The 16,985-nt window shown below is 35.4% G+C and overlaps 1 protein-coding gene across 2 annotated transcripts in view; it reads right to left on the reverse strand.

The window, feature by feature from the left end:
• LOC113065591 (PH-interacting protein-like) overlaps positions 1-14,078 on the reverse strand; it is a 36,725-nt gene extending 22,647 nt beyond the window's left edge. The window contains exons 1-11 of one of the 2 annotated variants that reach the window (XM_026236963.1): positions 13,826-14,078; positions 13,656-13,714; positions 13,542-13,571; positions 13,331-13,390; positions 10,885-11,035; positions 10,210-10,308; positions 9,733-9,893; positions 3,675-3,896; positions 2,493-2,593; positions 2,112-2,182; positions 923-1,023 (exon numbers count right to left, since the gene is read on the reverse strand). In XM_026236963.1, coding sequence (XP_026092748.1) covers positions 923-1,023; positions 2,112-2,182; positions 2,493-2,593; positions 3,675-3,896; positions 9,733-9,893; positions 10,210-10,308; positions 10,885-11,035; positions 13,331-13,390; positions 13,542-13,571; positions 13,656-13,714; positions 13,826-13,865 — 1,095 coding nt within the window. In that variant the 5' untranslated portion in view covers positions 13,866-14,078. The remainder of the gene's footprint in view (positions 1-922; positions 1,024-2,111; positions 2,183-2,492; positions 2,594-3,674; positions 3,897-9,732; positions 9,894-10,209; positions 10,309-10,884; positions 11,036-13,330; positions 13,391-13,541; positions 13,572-13,655; positions 13,715-13,825) is intronic. The other variant, XM_026236961.1, reaches the window with a different exon arrangement.
• Between the last annotated feature and the right edge of the window lie 2,907 nt (positions 14,079-16,985).

Here is a 16,985-nt window from a genome sequence, read left to right on the forward strand (position 1 = left end):
TAGGTGCTTTAAAACAATACGTTGATACACAATTTTAAAATAACTTTTTTTTTTTAGATTGAAGCTATTATATACCTTAGTGCTTTCGATCAATCAAAGACAATAATTTATGTTACAATTAACTAACTGCACATTGTTCTATAATTAAACATCATTTCAAACTTTGTAATCACAAATATATCTTCACACTAAATTGCCAAATGAGAGTTGAAACAACATAAAAAAGGTATAAATTAAATATTTGTTTAATGGTATCTTTTTTTTTACTAAGTACTGTGAATGAAGGCAAGCATCACATATACCACAACTAATACTGATACTGATGCCTCTGTTAAATGCATTTATTTTCATTTATTTATGGGAATAAAATGACTAAATATAGGCAATGAACAAGAAAAATCTGTTCCATAATTTTTTTACTAATATTACAGCTTTTATTTGAAGTGAACTATAAACGATCTTCACATGAAACCCTAATAATTAATTTTATTTGTGCATTGATTTTACAATAAATAAGAAAATTACCAGGTAAAACATTTGGCATCAATATTTTTATGTGAGTACGGATCCTCGCAATGCCACAAATAATTACACTAATTTCCAAAATTATACCTGCATGCTTTTATCATTGATGACAGGAACAAACACAGGCAGCAAGAAAATACTGAATATACAAAATATACATAAACATGCTGAATGTGGGAAAAATATTAATTAGCATAGCTACTTCAGGAAAGGAAAAAATGAATGTTATATTAATTATTTTTAATGTGATATTAAAAATATTAATTGAAGAAATATGCAATTTTTTTTATATTACTGTTATATATGTAACATTTTTATAGTATTACTAACTAATATTATTGAAGTGTAAACAGCCTCAAACACACACACACACACACACACAAAAAGCATTACGTACAGTGTGTGACTCCAGCTCAGATATCTTCTCTGGTTGTCCATCTCCAAAGTAATAAACTCTAATGATGTGATCAGTGCTGCCTGTCGCCAGGAACATGCCACCTGAAATATCATCAAATATCACTTAACATTACATTAATTACATCATCATCATTAAATAACACAACACTAATGAGCATATAAACCAGAAAAATCTTTCATTAACAAACATATTGTCAATTTTCAAGTATCGGCAATAAACAATATATTGCATTCATGAACAAGAAACTCAAATAGCTCAAATGAATTCAGAACGTGTATATCCAAAGACATACACATAGAAACTAGAATCTGTTTCTATCTTTGTGTAATCTGGGTAAAAGCCAGTTGAGTGTTTCCTTTCTTCAGTAATGTGTATTTGAAGAGCTCCTGCAGTGCTGAACACTCTCTTTTGAAAAAGTCTGTCATATCTGTCTGACAACAGGATATTTATAGCCTCACTTGCAGAAAAATGTAAGCCAAAACGATCCGCAGCCACTCTATAATCTGCTATCAGCTTTCAGAACAATCAAAACATGGGAATGAATAATCACTTAATATCATGTTTCTATGGGACCACATGCATTTATATAATCATGGGCATGAGTCTTAAATATCACGGCTGATAGCCGATTACAATTTGAAGCTGAATTACAAAATTTGTAATATAAATATTAGATTAGAACAGCCCCAAAATTAAGGTAATGTGGCAAACTAAATCATTGACAAAGTGAGATAGAGTCTATATTGTTTGTTTTATTTCCATACAATTTAATTTTATCCTATCACTGATCTACAGTCCACAGCAATCCATTTAATTAAATTTGTCAATCTGTTCACACAGAACTGTGCATTACGTTGACAGCTCTAATAAATATAGATTCCTCACACGTTTTATTCCATTTGCTATCTCATATGATTTATAAGATCACAACTGAATCATGTGTTATATTTTAAGCAGTTATACAAACTGGCAGATACCACTGATCAGTGTCTCAAAACTACAAAAAGACTCTGTCCCATTTCTGAACACACCAGGCTTTACTACAAGCTCAGTGTTACAGCAGCATTTTATCACATGGGTTCCTGTGACAGGGTGTGAATGATTAAATATTACTGATAAAATGAGAACAGGTAGAGGTTAGAAAAGAGCTTTGACACTTCTGGCCTACCGGCACTAAAAGAGGAACAGATCATCTGCACGCCTGGTCTGGGCCGCTCGATGAATTTGCTGGGTCGCTGCCTGCACACACATGTACAACACACAGAAACATGATGAGTGCCAAAATATAGTCTCTTAGTAGTCTTTTTATGACTATTATTAAAGCTGAAAGGTTTAATATCTGCACTAAAATGGAACTGCAAAAATAATAAATGAAAAATGAAAACACTGAAACATATATTTTAGTTTGGTTCAAAAAAACTGCATGCTATAATTCATCGTTTCTCCTTTGCATTAATTCAACTGATCAAAAAGAGCTTTAAATACTTGCTCTGAATGGCAAAGAAAACTAAAAAACCCGCAGATGTGTGTAAAAATAAAGGAAACTCACCCGAATTTGAGCGTGCGTGCGTCCCACTGCCAGAAACAGATGGTGCCATCAGCTCCAGTGGAGGACAGGAACCTCCTATTACCACTGCACAGAGGAGAAAACTACACACACACACACACACACCGTTCGTCAAATAATCCTGACGAAACATTGTTTCCACAAATATATTAAGCAGCACAGCAGCTTTATTTAGCATATTAGAATGATTTCTATCATTTCATAATATTACTGTTTTTACTGTTAAAATAAAGGCTGTCTCGGTGAGCATAAGAGACTCAGAAAAAAAAAAAACATTAAAATATCTTGCAGACCCAAAAACCTTTGGAACAGTAGTGTATATTGGTGAATGTATTGGTGTAGATCACAACTATATATAGATATTAGTGTATATCTGGCTACTGAAGTTTACGGTCATTTTAACAGTAGTTCTGCAGTTTATTATAATTAACTCTCTATTTTGACTTCACAGTCAATAGAATCAGGAAGTGACTAATGTAGCAGCGTTGTGCTGAACACACAATAATTAGATGTGTCTGCATTACAATAATCTCTGTATACTGTGCCATGCTGGCACTTAGGTTCCTAGCATGCACTGCAAATTGCATTAAGTTATGCTGTTGACTTGTTTTAGTACTACTTTTTATTTTATTACTAATTGCAACGACTGAAACAAGCATTTTCTGTAATGCTGCTTTGAAGCAACAAGTATTATGATAAGCACAAATAAAATAAACTTGAATTGCTAGCCTGGTTTACAATGCATAATAAAAGTTAGCCTTCTTACAGCAGCACTATTTCAACCAGGGTACAATTAAGGTTAATTGTTTATAAAAAGAGTATATTTTTGTATTATAACATAAAACAATCAATCACAACGCTTAGTATATATTTTTTTCATGCACAAACAATTGAGTTCTGTAACACTGGCTGGCAGAAAATCCATTAAAAGGTCCAAGTTCCCAGCCAAATGGAACATTAATCACCATTAATCACTACAATATTATCTTACAATGATGTGCAATGTGGCCATCTTTTGCAGTAATTTATTTTACTTATTTATTTCACTAAAAAAAAAAAAACCTAAAAAACACTTTTATTGTAAGAAAGAATTTCTAATGCATGTCTCACAACATTGTGTCTGTTAGAAGTGATAAAATGTGACTGTAAACGTGTGTCGCACACCTGTAATGATGTGATGGATGCCGCGTGGCCCTCCAGTACTGCCAGCGGGGCGCAGGTCTGCAGGCACCACACTCTGATCATTTTATCACAGCTGCCGGCTGCCAGCAGGGTGTTCTCATAATTCACAGCCATGTCCGAAATCTCTGCCGCATGACCTCTCAGTGTCGCCAGCAAACGCCCATTATCCGTCGCCCAGATCTTCACCAAACAGTCGTCCGAACCCTGAGGATACACACCACACACGGTAACCCCTCAGATCCTGCCAGTGTGTACGTCAGAATGATTTTCAGACCCCTTCCTTCAGAAGTTCTCTTTAGAAAGTTTGGTCTCCGTGCAGCCAAATAAAATCCACTAGAATTTAGTCAAGTGTTTTGCAAATTAATTAACTCAAGCAGAGATATAAGCCAAACATCTAAAGTTGAAATTATCCTCCCAGGTCCTCTAAAGATGAGCATATTAAGTCATTTAAATTTACTTAATACAATTACATAGCTTCAGATAAAAAGTTTGGTCTGTGCCAAGAGAAACACATTACATAAGTGAGTGGCAATAACCAAAAACGAAAATAATTTCACCCTAAAACAACCTTATTGTTTTATGTATCCAAAACCACTTTGGAACTTTAACTTGCTCATAAAGTCAGCATGAAATCTAAATGCACTCAAGTTACTTAATTGCTTTACTTCAAATTGCTTTACTCCTGGTCTTATTGTAACAACTTATCCATGCATGTTAAACCAAAGGAAAAAAAAAACTTCCCTTTTCCTCTGAAATAACTTTCCTTTTTTACTTTAGATCTTTTAGAATTCTACTAGTGCCCAACCGATATGTTATTTTTTTTTTTTTTGCTACTGATACCGATATATTGGGTGTTATTCTTTGTGTAGGGTATGTTTAAAAAAAAAAAGTCCAGTACAGTATATTCAAAAGTTTGGACACACTTCCCATTCATTTGTCCAAACTTTTGACTGGTACTGTGTATAGAATACAGTATATAGCCTACATAAACAGTATATATAAATAAATATAAATATAAATATCACTGACAGCACGTGCTATTTGTTTAGACACGTGATGGTGCACGCTGAAGTGGTTGCAAGTTCTGTTGAATGGAACTTACAACCATAGTAAGCTAACAGTGCTTTTGGGAAATGCACCCCAAAGCAGGAAACTACAGATGCAGATTTAAATTCAGCCGACCGAAAATCCTGCCACACTATTCACATAGTTTTCCATTAAATTACATTATATTTGTCGTTGTTAATCGTTGATGATGAAATGTTAATCGTTGTTAATGTACATAATGAATTGTGTATTGTGCATTTTCAGCTAAATTTTGTCTTTCTGTGGCTCTAATAAAGTCTGTATGCTTCATGTATAGAGCTATAATATAGATTGCGCTTTCTCTTTCTGTTTGCTCCATTTTTTAAACACCGAACTTCAAACTCTTCTATGCCTCATTGTTCATTCTTAAAGTAATCCTTTGTCCGTTTGGTGATTGCTCGAGTTGGTGATTGCTTCCAGAGTGTAATATTTCATGTTCATTTCTTGTTTATTTTTCTTTTGTTTATTGTTTATACAGATTTGACAGTAAGGCACTAAGCTTGAGTTAAGATGCATACAAAATTAACTTTTATTAACAACAGAAACAGGTGCAAAATCTACTTTTTATATAGAGAAAATGTATATCTTCCACTGTTATTAAATGTAACATTATTTTTTAGCATATGGAACTGACCAATTTCAGTGATTATGTGTGATTTACTGGCAAATTGAAGAAAAGTTTGTGACTTTTATTACTTCAAACACACAAAAAAAACAACTGTAAAGTTCTGAAAAAATCAGATTTCTTGATGACTTGATATTTTATAATAGAGATTTTATAATTTGGGGCGGGTAAAGAAATTTTACTTTATTTGCTGTGTGGGCTGGGGTGGGCCAAGTAATTTCATAAAAACGGGACCAGCTGGTTGGAAAAAAATCTGACCCGTGCATCACTAATCTGCATTAAATGTTCATATGGGCGGCATATCTGGCTCATATCGGCCGTTAATATCAGCTATACGATATATAGGTTGGCTTCTAATTTCTAATTACAAAGGGCAATTGGATGATACTTATCAATATACAAATAGCTATTCAGGAACTGTTTTCATTTGTTAAGTCTTACTTAAAATCTATCTTACATGCAATTTTACTAATAAATATCTAACACTATTTATGTTTTTTGTTAAGTTTAAAATGAAAAATATATTGATTATTATTTCAAAATGAATGTTTTTATGCATCATCCTAAACAGTAATTGCAGTAATTGCAAAATATGTCGCGGGACAAATGTAACAGTATCATTCTGATCTCAGTAAGATCTGTTTTTTTTTTTTTAGCATTTTTTTTTTTCAACAAGTCTACATTAAATATATAAAAATTACAGTAAAAACATTTACAATGTAGCAAATAAAATTTAAATAAATTCAGCTTTTCAAAATTCCTGTTTATCCAAGAATCCTCAAAAAATTAACAAAATTATGATTAGTAGAACTGTTTCTTGATGTCACCAAATCAGCAGTAATGACTGCTGAAAATTCAGGTTTGCAGGAATAAATGGCATTACCATATAAATTATATATATATTATTTCTGACCCAAACTTGTATATAATCTCTTTGTTTTCTGCATAAACTTTATGTCTTCCAACACAAATGTTACTATTTGTTACTAATACTACATTTAGGGAGTCTAATGTGAATTTACTGCAAGGAGAATCAAAAATGCTTTTCTTAAAAATTCAGCACTGTGGCATTGCATTTCCATGACAACAGGCAGAGAACCATAAAAAAGCAAGCTCTACCTACAACTTGAACCCCATATATCATTCACAGCTTTATTGAAAGATGCTTTTTTTCCCTTAGATAATCAGCTTGCCATTGCCTCATTTCATTAACATGATTTTAACAACATGAAAATATCACTGTTCTTTCCAGACACACTGGAATTAACTGTGATAATAACATTGATTTTAGCAGGCCATGCATGCACATCGAATTGAGCAAAGAAAAATGATCCCCAAGCCACACACTGAGATGAACATTCCCGAAGATCTGTTAAACACAGACGGAATGCCAATGACACACTGGCTAATGGCTCAGGAATATGAAAGAGATGATTTTATTCGTGGCTCGCAGCCAATTCCATAAAAGAAACACTTTTTTCAACATGCGTGAACAGACACTCCCCCTACGCTGGGAGAAGAGGAAAAAAGAGGAGGAGAGCGAAGGAGAAAACAGAGGGACCAAGATCGAAAGAGGAAAAGACAAAGAGAACAAGAGTAGGAGAGAGAAATAGAGGGAAAAGGGAGGGAGAGCCAGAAAGAGGGGGAGTAATCCTTGCTGTTCAGCCATTTTTGAAGCATTAAAAACTTGCAGAGTAAAATGGAACCCAAGATTGCCCACTCAAAAACACACATCAGCAAAACACAAGCACAATCCTACAGAGCTCTGACAAATGTTAACTACAGCTCACGCCAAAGGCTGACGGTCAGATAATGTCAGAAAAATGCCTGAATCAAAACACTTGCACATGTGCACACACACACACACACAATCTTTGAGAAGTTTGTGGACAAGATGATGTCACTGAGCAACAGTATGCTTACCCAGACGGAACATATAAATGACCTTTGACCTCTATACTTATCCCAGAGTCAAAGCATTATCTGTCCCTGTGAGATCAGAAGGCTCATTGTCTAAAAATACCCTTTTAGTCACTAGGAAATTAAGACAGAGTTTCCAGTGTAGCACAACATTGAATGAAGGAAAATAACTACTCAGTGAAAATCCAACAAAAGCCCATAGACTCTGATTTACTAAGGACACGCACTACGGTTCAAATTCGGGGTCAGTAAGATTTTATTTATTTTTGAAAGAAGTGTCTTATGCTCAAAGTAAAAATAAAATACTGTGAAATACTATTAGAATTTAAACTTTTAAACTTTGTTAAACCTTTCTATTTTTAATATTAAAATTGTATTCTTGTGATGGCAATGCTTATTTTTTTAGCAGCTATTACTCCAGTCCTCAGAAATCATTCTAATATGCTGATTTGGTGCTAAAGAAACATTTATTATTATCAATGCTTAAAAAAAAAACGTATAATTTATAACAGTCCGATATTTATAGCAGCAATATTTTTGCGGAAACATTATACATTTTATCAGCATTCTTTTTTTTTTTTATAACATCAAGTCTGTCCTGTCACTTTCGATCAGTTTAATGCATCTTTGCTTAACAAAATCTTACTGACTCCAAACTTTTGAATGGTAGTGTACAGTCTTTAAAATGTCCAATTGTTGTTGTTTTTTATTCAAACCTGTAAATAGGTTTCAAGATTTTGAAAATGTAAAACAATGTAAAATGTACATTAAATATTAAAATTTCTTCACTATTCCTAGGTCACTAATCAAATAAATACATTTCTGACACTGATCATGTGTACTACAGACACTTTCAGATGTTCTTGTTGACACCGAAGCACAATACGCTCTCAGGAAGTTGGGATCATCATCAAATCATGCAAGAGAACATGATCATCAGGTTTTACACAAACTTATGGAGTTTGCAGCTCAAGTACTGCTTTCACTGATGTAAAAAGAGGACAAACAGAATACTAAGAGACTCATACTGTTACGCTTATAATTTAAGCTGTAATTAACAACTGTTTTCAACTAGAAAAACCTTTTTACTAGTGGTCACAAACTTCTGAATCAAAATGCAAGCAGCACTTCCTGTACATGATGAATGACTCAGACATAACAAAACAGGCCAGAAATCGATACTGTGACACTTCAAAATATCATAAGAGCAATCCACATTCACAAGAATTTATTTATGCTTTTAGCCAAATCATCTTGCCGTGTAAAATAAACACAAGCTAAGTCAATGGCTGTGTTAATGGTACTCCATGATAAACTATGGAACAGCACTTCTGAACCACAGTAACTACATACAGTGTGAACATATAACTCAGAACCACAGCTGCTTTCAGAAGCCTTGAAATCCCAAACCTAGTCAGACATCTGGACCAAACAGAGACCAGATTCCTCAATTCAATAGGCCATTTGAGACCATTTTGTTCATTGGGGCTTTTTCAATGTTTTAGCCCTTGACCAGAAGTGCTTTATTATTATGACAAATTAACAGCACCCTAAAAATTGTGTCATCCCTTTAAATTCCATAATGTATAGACATACAGTTGTATGTATACAGTTTAATGAGGCATACAGACTAATTAAAGCCACACTGTCTTCAACACAAAGCTACTTAAATCTGCTACTTTTGTGCTTATTCAGTACATTTATGTGAAACACATAGATTATCTAGAATATATCTAAATATTAAATATACTGGATATTATATATTAAATGTGTTCCTGTAGCTCAATTGATAGAGCATTGTGCTATCAAGCACAAGGTTGGGGGGGGGGGGGGGGGGATTCGATCAAAGTCAATCAAATCCAGGCCTGGAAATCCAAAATGTGAAATTCCCTGATTTTTCACTTGTCCTTAAGCCCGTATACATAAAAACAGCACTTAATATTCCAAAGTGTTAAAATGTTCTCTGAATGTTTTATTATTTAAATAAATAGTATATAGACTTTTTTGAAATCTCTTTTGAAAAACCAACTCTTCAATCCATCCTAACACCTCAATGTACAAAACATTTTCACCCTGTGTTCAAGCGATTCAAATAAGTTCCCAGATACTCATGCAAGCACATACATACAAAAACTAAATCAATGACAGCACAAGAACCGACAAACAAATTACAATACCATAACCTGATGTAATACTGCACTCCAGAATACTGTACTCAAAAAGGAAGCAAAGGGAGGGCTCACAATTCAACTACTAATAATAACATTTCAGAAACATACCGTTTTAAAAACCTGTACAATTCCGTTCATACACAGTACTTTACATTTTGTCCATATCCTCAATTTCAGAAAAAAAAGGAAAGCACATTAAAAAAAAATTCCCAGTCTGTCATAAAACCAGATGTCTTACTGTGAAGATGCGGCGACCGGTGCGGTCGAAGGTGACACAGTACACAGATGACAGGTGTCCCAGAATTCTCTTGTGCATCTTCATATGTTGGTAAACAGCTGTAGGTACCAGCTGACCCAACCGATATGAGCCATTCAGTCTCCGACTGTATACTGTTTCCACTATAGCACACAAGACCAAACAAAATGAGAGCAAATACACTTGAATCTTCAGCTTCCTAAGTAAATTCTAAATATAACCATTTAATTTACAACAAACAAAAAAAAACAATATTAATGTTTGGTCCACACTTTTTACAAAATTTTTTTTAAACATATAAAGCAAAATATTCTACTTTCTTTATTTTAAAATGTACTGTATATTCTATTTCAATAATCAAATGAATAAATAATTTTTTTTTTTAAAGGTGTAAGGATGTGGAGGAATGTTTCTTCCACTGGAATACACCCACACAACAACCAATAAGAGGTGACTTACCAATATTGGGCGGGCTTCCATAGATGACTGGCGGCTCGGGTGGCCTGCCACAGTGCAGGGCTGCGAGGGCGGACCCCTTCCATACCACGTGCTTACAACCTGGCAACAAACACGTGGGTCTGTAACTAAATATACATGATATGATGGATTCCCTAGACACACTTACACAAACTGGTATTGACACACACATCCACTGCAAGGCAATATGTAAATATATGATTTTGTGTTATTTCTATGAAGGCCAAGTACAGTATTTTTGATAATGTTTACAGAAATGCAAACATTTTAATTGCTATGAAATTTGTTTTAACCTGAAGGCAGCATTATAATAAATTCCATCACAACTGATAAATTATAATTCTTCTTTCCTTTGCATGCTTCCTTAGATATCAGACTCAGTGGAGAAATGCCATTTGTAAATGTTAAAAAGATTAATTAAGTTAAATCCTTTAATGAATTTTCCACATGTGAAGGTTTTTCCTTATCTTCTATTTTATACATCAACATGCAGTGGCACTCCAAATACACATCTGATGTATCCATTATTAAATCATTTTACAGCAGTTACAGTGTTAATACATTAAAAACATATCTTTTGCTTAACCTGGCTGCAAACTGGTTAATTTGCTTGTTATAAAATGGATGATGAATATTTAATCTGCAATAGAAACTCACTCTTGTTCGTGCGTAGCGCTGACTGGCGTCCAGCTCCCAGCAGTGAATTGACTCCAGGTACGCTGGCTGGCACTTCTCTCTCTAAAAGAGGACTCACTCGCTCACACACCTGCAACAGGTGATCTGGAGAAATGTGCCTGTATAATTTGACCTATACACAATCACAAACACGTATTAGGGCAAACTGATGCATTTTATATTACTATTTGTAATTAAATATATGTGTACATTTGTAAATCACTTATTTAATATAATATTCAATATGTTCGATTATTGTTTTGTAATAAGGCATGCATAGAAATTAGATATTTAAATGCCAGAGCAGTATAATGCAAACATTTTGCAACCTTGCAGTTCATTTACAATCTTAACACTAAATACATAAATATCTACTTAGATAACTTTTTTAAATATAATTACAATTGTATAACACAATAATTACATTTTCTACTATTACATTCAAATTAAATCAAATCGTGTATTGCGAATGCTTTCATTACAAATGACCAGTATCACCATTAAAATATTTTATTGAACGTGTTTTTAAAAAAATAATTAGATAACAAAATAAAGGTATCGGCATTTACCAGACATTGACAATGCACACATTAATACCGTTCGCATAATGGCAATCTTATAGAGGATTCTATTCGAGACTTCGTTTAAAAATAATACGGTGTTACTGCTGTATTGCAAAGCTCTTTGAATCTTTCCATATTTTTCCTAGATTAATCTAATCTACAGTGTAAAATGTTCCCCCCATCCTGCGCAACGCGTCAGTCCGGGCGTCTTTTATCTAGCCTGTTCAGCAGATCCAGCTTCCAGCGGCAGACCAGTAATTAATGTGGTTTTAATTGCATTTAGCGTCATCCTATTGGTCTCCACGCGCGCGCGCACACGCACTCTACATCTATCCACATATATAGACAAATACGCGCGCACAACGCTTAGTTAATGACTAGGCTATTTGAGTAAAACGATGTTTAACACTGAGTGAATCATGGTATCTGAACTGAAATTAAATATAGGCTAACTATATCTAAATATACACGTAGGAATCATCCCTAATTATACTATACTGTTTTGCTTTTAATGTATTACATATTAATTATTTTGCTGACAATATAATTATTTTAAAATGCGTATATTTTAAAAACCTGAAAATGTTTTTTTTTATATAATTACAGCTTTAAAGCCATATTGTTATCATCATTAATTAATCTTATGGAAAAAAAGATAATTAATGCAGATTGCATAGCTCATTAACATATTAATCGAGGGAATCTAGACTGGACAAAAAATAATAATTGACAGCGCCAACATCAGGCGGTGAAGTCTCGTGCGCGTTATTCCTACCCACCGTCTGCAGACACGGGCTTTAACATATTCACACACGGCTGGGAAATCATCCACGAACGGTCACATTCGAACACGAACACACACACACACACAAACAAACACACACGCATTCACTCGGTATAACATACCGAGATATAGCGGCGCGCAAGATCAGCCGCGAGACAATCGTGAATACAAAATAACAGATTATCGCTACAATGTGTGTGAATTTCACCGTGCAGAAGAGACAACGGAGATACAGCAGGAACAGCGTGTGATTAACAGACAGTTACAGAGTCTATTAGTTACGCAACTGATTGGGGGCTGGCCGTAACAGGGGCTGGATCAAAACACACTAAGTTTTAAAATCAAGATATTCGGGTATCTTTCACTTCGAAAGCGAAATCAAACGTTCTCCCCCGAGTGATATTCCTACGTGGAACAGCGAGCTACTGAAAAATGCAAATAATCCGATTAATCATTTATTTAGCTTTCTAAATATCGTAATTAATAAATTAATCAATACGTACTCATTCCGATGTAACTCTCATTTGTGTTTTCTGCCTCAAGACTCTCAGCACTGTCGGTTCAAAATAATTTCCTCCAAAGAAAAAAATATTATCAGGGCCACTTAAAATAATCCCGATACTAATGCTAAAATCCTCTACGTCTCCGGCTTTGTTGTCTCCCGCTCCAAAATCTTAGATTAAGTGTGATAAACTAAGGTAAAAGGAGTGTTTTACCCTGACTATGGTTGTATTACATGGAGCAGAGCGCCTTCATCCCGCCCCGCTTTCAGTCTCTGGCGCACTGGTCCCTCCTCCCTCCGCTCCCTTCCCCTTATAGCACCACATTCATGACGTCTCTTTATTTCTACATCAATTTTAACATCTATTTACACCTTGTGGACGGGACCGTGACCAAACTCACATCCCCGAGGTCAGGCCAGGCTCTGGGTTCACCCGTTGACGGTCCTGTCTAACCCCGAGGTTGGTGTTTCCCCGTGTGCTCGGGTTGAGTTTTTTTTCCCTGATTTAAAAATTGCGGGAAATTCAATTTCTTATTTTGCTCTCTAAAAAGTTTTCTCTCGGTTATAGGGATCCCTTACCAAATTTTCGTAACTCCCTGGGTGTTCTTTGCCAGTCCAGTCAACCCTTTTAGGTAACAGCTGTAATTGAAAAACAGTGTTAAATAGGTTTAGGTTAATTCTAGGTGGTCAATTTTCTGTTTTTAAACCATAAATACGAAATCTGCGTGAAATTAGCAGCCTAAAGTGCAGCGCAGTGAGATGCGACGCTAGTAGAGCTCGCGCTGCTTACCTCCTTCTCCTGAACCTCCCGTATCAAGGTCTGAAAAAAGCACAAAAATGGCAAATTACGGCTCAAGCTTCTCCAGAAATGTCGTTTACAGTCCTAAATTACAAAATCACCCACCTCTGCCGCGTCCTGACAAGGTCCAGCTTCTAAAAACCGGGCTATTAGGAAGTACAGTTCTGCGAGATGGGGGAGAATGAGCTACATTAGCTTTCAAGAAGGACGTGGTGGGAAAGGCAGATGTATATAATAATATTCCAACGTCACCTTTCTGAATCCCTTTTACTCACCGGATTTCAACTGCGCGATGTGTTTACGCTCAGCAGCCATGTTTAGGGTTGTTTTGGGGGTGAAGGAGAAGGAGTGTGTGGCCGTTCTGGGAAGCGGGTATCGCTAGGCTGCCCTACAGTTGTTAGCGTTTGTTCACCAGGAAGAGCTGCGCCTCCATTCACCCAACACACACGGAAAGCAGATCCGGCACATCGCGCGAGGCTTCCGCGCTCTCGCAAAATAGTCCCCTCTTAGGCACAACGTGCCACGAGTCGATGCAGACAAACGTCCCGAGCACCCGGGCGTTTGGGGTTGACAAGAAACGATGTTTCTAAAACATGCAGTCTAATGCCCCTTAAGGTGTTCGTGAATATTTTGGGTTTCAGTTTACGCTCCGCACCCCTCCTCCCTCCAAAAAGCACAATCCCTCTGCGCAGGAATACACGAGTAGAGTCTAGTACGTACACGCAGGACTGTGCTGTCAGGCAGGCTGCGATGCTAACGCTGAAGGGAAAAAACAAGGCAATGATGGCTCGTTTTATGCAATGATTTAACTATTTATTCAGGCAAATGTTGTTTGTCTGCTAAGTCCCAGACCCTGAGCTATAATGGCGCCTTGTTTCTTGGTCTATCGACCTTGTAGGCAGCGGAGCTCGGATATCGCACCACCATGTTTCTCTCACAACTGCATTTTGACGCTTAGCCTACTATTAGACGCCTGAATACAACACCCGTTATAGTGTGGTTGTAAAGTGCCTAAAAGTCCATTTATTTTAACCTTAAACCAGACTCATTCCAAGGAACCCACCCCCTCTCACGGTTGTGACTTGGATTGGGAAGTCCTCCATTTCTTTCCCAAAAGCGAGCGGGCAGTAAAATGGGGGAAGGGTTGTAAACAGGGAGAATGTCATGAATTAACTAAACCTTGTAATTTACAGGAATCCAGTGACTAATGGGAAATAGTAGATGATCCTTTTTATATATTTATGTCACACAGTCTTATCTATTTTAAAGAAATGACATACAGAATGTGTACATTATATCTAGTTAAAGGTTGTGTAAAACAGTTAGGCTATATAAATTGGACAAAGTATTTTAATACTTCTGTCTACAACACCATATTCATTACATATAATAATTTTTTTTCTTATCTAAATAATAAGCAAACAAAGACAAAAGCAGTGAGACTGTTTGCTTTAACTAGTTGAAGTGGTGCCTTATGTAGTCTCATCCTACGGCCTCAAATGAAGTAAACTCTTTTTATGTGTCAGTCATGCAACATTAAAAAGGCCTGTTGAGTTTTAACCATCTGCAACAATAGTGCTGGAGTACAGTAGTTGTGTAGTTTATGGTCTAACCCAGGGGTCTCCAAACTCAGTCCTGGAGGGCCGGTGACCTGCAGAGTTTAACTCCGACCCTAATTAAACACACCTGAACCAACTAATTAAGGTCTTAGGAATACTAGAAACCTCCATCCAGATGTATTGAGGCAAGTTGGAGCTAACCTCTAAAGAACACCGGCCCTCCAGGACCGAGTTTGGAGACCCCTGGTCTAACTAATCTAATTCCTATGTTCCATAATTAGTTATCCATGTTAAATAAACACCACCAGCTGTTTTATAGTCTATGCTTGTTAAGTTCAAGGCTAAACCTACTTTTTACTTAGACTGTATTTCGCAAGTGATGCTAATTAGAGTTAAATATGAGGCTTAATAACCCAGCAGCCATTAAAGAATATAATAACAGTTTTATAGACTGTTTTTAAATAGATTTAGTGTATTTTAAACACATTTGTATGTGCATATAATGCACATTTTTATAGTGTTACATTTGTGTTTGTACCAATATAATCCCTGAAATGGAGTTAAATCTTAAAAAAACTTTCTTTAAGGATATTCAGGATGGCCCTATCTGAAAAAAGAAAATGTAGGGTTAGTTCGCTTTACTAATTATCTAAGTAAACTTATTTATGTATGGCTGCACAGATTGACATTACCATTGCAATCACAAATTCAGGTAGACTCTTGTTTTAAGCCATTAGACAAAGAAAGTGTTTGGATTTTCCTTTGCTTTTTTTTTTCTCTGAGCTAAAAGGGTGACTTTGATACAATTGGTGTCTTTTTGTTTTCCCTTGCTAGGAAAATCCTTGGTTCAATAGTTAGTTTTAACTGCATTTGGTGATGTAACACTTGTTAAACTACTGACACAAAGTATATGTGAAGGAGAAAAGCAGTCATATACTTAAGAACTATATGAATATAGCAGCTTTGGACTCGAGGCTACTTAAGCAAGTTACTGATGCAACTTATCACACTTTTGAGTAACGGTGGTGATGTGGTGAAGAGGCTGAGTAGGCATTAAACTTCATAAGTAGGTTCGGACAGGAGCAAAAACCCACTCAAAGTGTGACTCATTTTAATTCAGAATAATAAAAATAGAAACCATAAACACCTTCTTAAAATATATTGGATTAAAGATTCTAAAATGGAAGAATGTTGTGTCATTTTGTGATCAGTGGCATGCAGTGAGTTTTCTTGCCACTGGAGGTCAGGACATTCATTTCAGATGATGAGTTCAGGGGCCAAAGATGGGTCAAAGGTTATAAGGGTAAATAAATCAGGTTGGAGGTTTTTGTCTCCTTGGATCTTCTCAAGATCCACCAGAGCATTGTTATAGTTTCGTAAAATAATAGTTATTAATGAAAGCTTGTTCATTAAAAATCATTTCACAAAGAGTAACCTCTGACAATGACCTTATAAAATACTTAAAGGGAGGGATACAACTCTTGAATAATGGGAAAATGTACACATCAACAGCACCAATTCTGTATCAGAATCTAATCAGTACCGCTACATAAATCTGGCCTAAATTCAATAGTTCAATGTATAATACATATCTCTATTTTGTTGATGCATTATTATTTGGTTAAATACAAATGACGGTTTTCATGGTAAGTTTATTTAAATGTAAGCAATGTGGATAATTATTCTAATGTTAATAAAGTGTCCTGTTCTATTTTGTTTAGATTTATTTTATTGTTAATTATTTTAAATGAAATTCAGTAGGTCTACTTTCTAAAGGCATCCTTCACAAACAAGCAACAGTAACACTATAAAATGCAGATCCTCTAACCATATCATTTTAAAAAAGCACTTTCATTTCTGCACTTCAGAAATATTT

The sequence above is a fragment of the Carassius auratus genome, chromosome 48, assembly GCF_003368295.1.
Source record: "Carassius auratus strain Wakin chromosome 48, ASM336829v1, whole genome shotgun sequence".
Classification (NCBI taxonomy): Eukaryota; Metazoa; Chordata; class Actinopteri; order Cypriniformes; family Cyprinidae; genus Carassius; species Carassius auratus.